The sequence below is a fragment of the Strix aluco genome, chromosome 4 (assembly GCF_031877795.1).
Source record: "Strix aluco isolate bStrAlu1 chromosome 4, bStrAlu1.hap1, whole genome shotgun sequence".
NCBI lineage: Eukaryota > Metazoa > Chordata > Aves > Strigiformes > Strigidae > Strix > Strix aluco.
In genome coordinates, this window is record NC_133934.1 from 112,249,894 (window position 1) to 112,256,774 (window position 6,881).

A 6,881-nucleotide genomic window follows, 5' to 3' on the forward strand; every position below is an offset into this window, starting at 1 on the left:
TTAAGTTGACCTTAATTTTGTATTGGATTTACAGCATGAAAATGCACACTCTGATACTTAATTTTTCATTAGTTTTTAATGATACTATCTTGCTAGTCAGAAAAAAAAAGAGTTAATTTTATTAAAATTTTTGAGTGAGAAAAGTTTCATTTTTATGATAAAATTTAGGTTTTCAGGGATGCTTAAGACAGTGCTGTCAGAGACAACAGATAAATACAGTGGGGTAGGACTTTAAATACTTTTTTTAAAATTAATAAATTCTCTTCAGTGTTTAGAACTGAATTGCTTAATCAAATAAGTACCAACATGTTTTTTCTGACTCAACCACGAGTCTTATTAATTTCAATGCTATTAAACCGTTTTGTGCCTAAATGTACTATTGGTGTAACTTCATCATTGTTGAAGATAGCTTTCTTAGTAAAGGCCTAGTAAAGAAAACACAGGATGATTTCTCTTAAGAATGATGAAAATTGCATTAGATTCTTGTTACCCTCCCTCTCTCACAGATTTCATTGTGGTTTTTTTTCTTTGTCTATATAGGCAAGAGCTTTGCTGCTGACTGCTTCATCTTTAGCACCTCATATGTATGAGCCCCATTTCAATTTTGCAGTACTCTCAGAGAAGGTAATGCATTATCCTATTCTTGTAGTCAAAAAATTGGGCGGTTGGGTTTTTATTGCTATTACTGAGAAGTAATAGGTAAGACAGAGGAATACAGAGTGCATAAACTCAAGGAAAACTAAAGTTACATTTTCATTTTAATATCCAGAAGCTTTGTGTGTAAAAGTAGTCATTCAAACATTTGCTTTTGAGAATGAGTGAGGCCAACTAGCTATAAAGTAACTGTAATTTTCCAAATGCCCAGAAGATGAACAATCCATTAACCATTCCATCTACAGTCTTTACAGTTGTTGGCTTTTTCAGAATGTGAAGTGAAATAGTATCATATAATTTATCAGTAATTATAGACAAAATATCATTTATTCATCCCATGATCTTACTGGTCTCAAAAGGAAAGTCTGTTCTTCAGCTTTACAACCTTTGAATTTTGTGTGTTAATAATTTCTTTCACACTCAGACACTGAATTAACATTGTGGCCAACATTCCTGTTAATAAGGAGAAACTTGTACAAGTCCTTACATTTTTCATAAGAAAAAAATGCTTCTTTGCTTGTGCCTACACCTTCAAGATTCTGTTATGAGTCTGTGTTGTGTGGGCAGCCCAACTCCTACAGATACTAAAGTACATGCGTCAAGGAGAGAACAACCCATTAATTTGTAAGCATGTCCTCTCCATTGTGAAACATAAGATGGTTTTGAATAATTGCATTCTGTACTTACTGATTAAGGAGTAAATCCTAGTCTGCAAATGTCTTGTTACATAGCTTTTGCACAAAGAACCTGCATAGGTTGTGGGAGAAGACAGATGGCTAGATCAGCTAGCTGTTGGTGCAGCGTGGTAATGCAATCCTCAGATTCAGTGTAAGGCCATGGTTTACAAAACATAACTCCTCTGGCCAGGACCCTGTTTTTTTCCCCTTCAGAGAATTCCTGCTTCACTGAAGGTCTGTGTTGACTGATGCACAGGCAACAGAGGCCTCCTACTGACACTTTCCATAGCTTCTTCCTTTCCACCCAGCAGCTATCACTTTTACTAGATGTGTACCCAGTTGGGTTCTTTTTTGCTGAACCCACTTTCTGAGATGCTGTCCTTACGTACACTTTCTCCTTCCAAAAATGATGGCTATTTAGGAAAAAATAAAGTTCCTAAAGTAGGGAACAATGTGGAAACATACTTCTAAAAGCAGAGGAGCAGCATTAGCTCCCCAACACTGTTCTGCCTTGCTGTGAGGAAGCAGGAAATCACATGGAGTTGTGGCTTTTACAGAGGCCTGATTGGTTGTGTTTTACCTGTATATACAACACTACTTCTATGGAGTTTAAAAACTAATCTTCCATATTTTTATTCCTTCTCACTTTAAGCACTGGGCATGGTGTACCTTGTCCATTCTCCAAGAAGTCAGGTGGAATGGGACATAAAGTTACTGTCTTGAAGCATCCCTCCCATTAAAATCACATTTCTGTCTTTTTCTTCTCATCCCTTGATGTAAGGGGGACATAACCCTGAATTCAAAAGCCTCTATATTGACTGGTTTATTTGTTCACCTTCAGGACCAGCTATGTTTAAATATTTGTGAGATCAGAAATGTACTGCACAGAATACATGATGCAAATACTGCAGTGTTTGGATTTACAAAATTAGTTTGTGTGTTTCTTATAGGTTGGAGATCTTCAGAGGAGTTACACAGCTGCTCAGAAGTCAGAAGAAGCATTTCCAGGCCACGTTGATACACAACAGCTCCTCAAACAGTTAAAACAGCACTTTGCTATGCTCTGATGAGCATATTTTTTATTATGTGAAAACAACCAGACTGAACTTCCCATGCATCTTTTCGAAAATACTGGCTCAAAGTAGATAAAGTATACTTAATGCATTCCTGTGGCAGAGCCTGTGTTACTTTGAGTAGTAGGAAAGGTTTAAGAGTCCTAATTAGTTTCTGTTATCTTAAAACATATCTCCTACTAAAATGCTGCTAGAACACATGTTGCAACTACATACACGAGAGATTGCAGGAATGGCAGGATACTGCCAGTATGACAGCTTTGAAATAGTTGTCTGGTGTATGAGCAAGTAAGTTTCCATTTAATAGTGATGAACATTTTAAAGGATTTTTTCTGACTTTTCTGCAGAAAAAATGTTTTTAAATATTCCTGTGTGACAATCTGTCAAGTAACACGGAGTAAAAGTACTTCCTAACTGGTATTCAAACTTGGCTTTTCATAGTATACTTTCTTACTGAATGTTAAGTTTTAAAACTAAAATACCTTTAAAAAAATCTAAAGTACATATGTAAAGCAGAAGTTCTTACATTCTTTGTTGTACTGTATGAATTAAATAAATTCCAGTTTGTATGGTTTCTTTCATTTATGTAAGTTAAAATTACATCCCTATTGCCATGAAAATTAGAGTCAGCAATCTTAACATATTTTGAAAGACTCCACAGAAATGGTACAAAATAGCATAAATATGTGTGTTCCTCTCTCCCCAAGAGAGAGTTTATTCTTGATCTCAGTGAGGGAGAAGGATATTTAGAAGCTTGCAGAGTTAGGTACTAATAATTGAGAACAAGGCATTGATTGGGTGGTTACCTGTGCTACCACATAAGCACTGTTGCTAACTAAATATTTGGATCATCCTAACTACAAGAATACTACTAATAGCAATAAATAAAGATGTTCTGTCTGTCATATATCTTTGTGTTCTAACTAAAAGGGATAAATTTGCATGATTTTCCAACTTGACCTTTTTAAAAGACCTTTAAGAAATGTGGGATGTTAAGGCATTCAGAAGTGGCACATCCTGAAACAGGTCTTTAAAATCTTGTCATATTTCTCTGATATATTAAGGGATTATCTTGGTTTAGGGAGCAACCCTAAACATGTTTATGAATATGATGTCTTCCTTTTTACTATTCGTTACTTCCCCACCCTCATCTTTGTATGACTGTTGTAGCTGGTGAAGGCAGATGCTGGGGAGCTTAGAGAAGTGGACCTACAGGTTCCTCCCATAAGCAGTCTGTAGGTGACAGTCAGAAACACTATCATTAACTGGTGTCAATCATTTTGTAAAATGCAAATGCATTATTGGCTGAATAGATGCAGCATCTTTAATGGAAATTTTATTTTTTCCACATTGATTTAATATTGTTGGAATTTGTCACAAGCTAATTAAGAGAGATCCTTAGTTATTGGTAATTTTCATTACCTAAATAAGATTTTACTTCCTGGTAAAAAGGAATAATTTAGAGGGAAGTTCCATCCTTTGATCTACTGTACTTATATCTTTCCAGTTGACAGTGCTAAACTTAGGAAGCTACCAGAAAAGAAAACGTTTGTCTTTTAGCAGTTTAAACACAACTGTTGAGAATTTTTGAATGTCATATTATTAACTCAAAGTATTTTTAAAATTGCATAGTAAATAAGATTATTTCTACAATAACTGGAACAGAAACTAGTAATACAACTTCAATTTTTAATCCAGTGTGGCATCTCAGTAGTTCCTTAGAGGTGCTTATCCCACTTACTGTGATCACGGCTCAAGTTTATGATCTGAATAACTCTTCTTTTTAGCAACAGTACTCCTTAGAACCTAGACCTGACATGATTATTCTTTTAATATTGGGGGATGCGTGGAGATTGAAACGGAAAATGTTCATGTATTGTAAAGACTCCTTTACACAAGATGCTTGTGTAAATTAATTATATAAAAAAAACCCCACCTCACACACAAACACATGAAGTTCTAAATAAGGATTAAAACCTTTTTAGCTCCCCAATGTGCATCTGCAAGCCATTCCAAATTTATCTTATATGGTGTATTTTGACTGCCCCAAAAGACAGCAAGCTATTTGCTTCGTTGACCTTTCATGCCTCAAAGCAAGGGTAGGACAGTTATTTTTTTCACAACTAGCACACGTACAAATTAAATCAAATGTGGTAATGAGAACAACACCACAATACAAAAACCAGATGAATAAGCAGGCTGTTTGTCGTGGAAGAATCTTTTGGTTTTGTTGTATGTTAATTTGGTGTGAGCTCCAACAAACAGATGAATCGGCAGGCCCTGGGGCAAACTGCCTTCAGTTGATTGAGGACGACACAGCACAACACAGTGCATCAGAATGTGTATTCATCTCTGCAGTAGGATCATGTTAGGACGGTGTGACCTTAATATTGCAAGCAGCATTTCTGTACCATAGAAATTATTTTTCCTCTAACCTGTAGCACAGCTCCAGCTATGCCCAGCCAGCACTTACAAAGTCCCTTGGGAGCAGAAAATAAAATACAATGAAAAAATGACACAAACAATTTTTTAAATCTCCAGGGTAGATGGTATCCACAACAATGCTGCCTGGAAGGAAGCTCAAAGCAGATTTCTGGGAGGTCTTGAAGTTTCTATAGTCCTGGAGGAAAGGTCTGTACAGTTTATGGCTGTTACCACCAATTCCAGCCAGTCTTTTCACCAGCCCTCTTGCTGGGGTCTTTCTGATGCATGAAATAATTTAAAAGTTGTTAATGAAGGGTTAGGTTATTAACAGATTTTGATTGTTTTACAAGATGTTATAGCCACAGCACCAGCCACAAAACTGGCTGAAATTAATCAGATTCACAGTTAAGGGTTGTGTGTCCTTTTGACTGCAAAAAGCATCCTCAGACATCGTTGAGCAGGACAGGAGCAGTTTGCCGTAAGATGCCAGTTTGGTCGCTGTATGACTTTGGATAATGATTCCATTTTGTTGTTGTTGCTGCTGGTGGTGGTGGTTTTTCTCTTTGATTGCTTCCTATCTTTGTAGGCTAGAGGGAGAGATTTTTGGGTCATTCGGTCTGATCTCTGATATGACATACACCAAACATTTTAGGCCAGGAGCTCTTTTTAATGAACCCAGTTTGTGCTTGACTAGTGGTTACCTGCCAGAGCAGCAGCAAGTTTTGGTACAAAAAAGCTACAGCATCTTCTGTGAAAGATTTTGTATTTAGACACTCACTACCATATATTTGTCTGCTTCCTGATGGATGATTTCAAGTTCATTCATGTCCCCCCTTCAACCATCCCCCAACCTATGGGTACTCATTATACCCCAGCACCAGCAGCTGAACTGTCATTAGAATCTGGCACAGCTGAGTGGAACCGTGGCCATTTTGCCTCCTTCAGGCAATACCTACTTTGCCTCTGTCACCAGAGCTGTCACTGGCACGTGTGATGGTTATTTTTGACAAAATACACCATTTCCCTATGTACCGGGTCTGGCTGAGCCAGAATTGGTTTTCCCCTGTAGCAGCCCTCATGGTGCTGTGTTTTATGTTGGGAGCTGGCAGGGTGTTGATAGCACACTGGTGTTGTGGCTACTGCTGAGTAGTGCTTACACAGCACCAAGGCTCTTTCTGACTTTTCCCCCCACAGTGGGACGGGGTGGGCAAGATCTTGGGAGGGGACACAACCAGGACAGCTGACCCGAACTGACCAAAGGGATATTCCAGACCATATGACGTCTGCTCAGTATAAAGCTGGGAGAAAGGAGGAAGGGGGTGGGGTCACCCTTGGTCCTCCGAGGCAACCACTACGCGTATTGGAGCCCTGCTTCCTGAGAAGGCCCGACATCGCCTGTTCATGGGAAGTAGAGAATAAATCTGTTTTCTTTTTTTTGCTTCCGCGCACGCACCTTTGCTTCGCTTTGCTTATATTAAAACTGCTTTTGTTTTACCCACAAGGGTTGTTTCTTTTTTTTTCCTATCTTATTTTCTTTCCCCTCTTTGACCTGTTGAGAAAAAAAGGGGAAGGGGGGGGAAGTGATAGAGCGACTTGGTGGGTACCTGGCATTTAGCCAAGGTCAAACCACCACACCCTATCACAGAGAACATGAAATAGAGAGCTTTGAAGAATCCTTTGTGCCAACCCACTTGTCTAAACTAGGACATGACGTTTTGCTCCAAACAGCAAGAAGAAGTTGTTGTGAAAATTTACTGGCAAGTATCAGCTGTGCCCCTTCTGCAAGGACAGAACTGGGCAGTCTGAAATGCAGGTCAAAAATCTGTTCAAGATAAGTGCAGGGGGAAAGCAGCTGCCTACCAGGAAACTAAATAAGCTGAGTAAAAGGCTTTGTGAGATCCCACCCTGTTCCTCACCTACTCCAGCGGAATCCTCAGAATTGCCATTTTAGCATGTTTCCAGACGAGAAACATTTTATATTGCACACAGCAATGCGAAGCGTAGGGCATGAAGCCACTGTGGAATCAGACTCAAAAGGAAGGGTGAGCTTTCA

The 6,881-nt window shown here is 38.6% G+C and overlaps 1 protein-coding gene across 1 annotated transcript in view; it reads left to right on the forward strand.

Moving 5' to 3' along the window:
- TTC8 (tetratricopeptide repeat domain 8) overlaps positions 1-2,985 on the forward strand; it is a 45,956-nt gene extending 42,971 nt beyond the window's left edge. The window contains exons 14-15 of the mRNA XM_074824899.1: positions 541-624; positions 2,282-2,985. Coding sequence (XP_074681000.1) covers positions 541-624; positions 2,282-2,398 — 201 coding nt within the window. The 3' untranslated portion in view covers positions 2,399-2,985. The remainder of the gene's footprint in view (positions 1-540; positions 625-2,281) is intronic.
- The last annotated feature ends 3,896 nt before the right edge of the window (positions 2,986-6,881 follow it).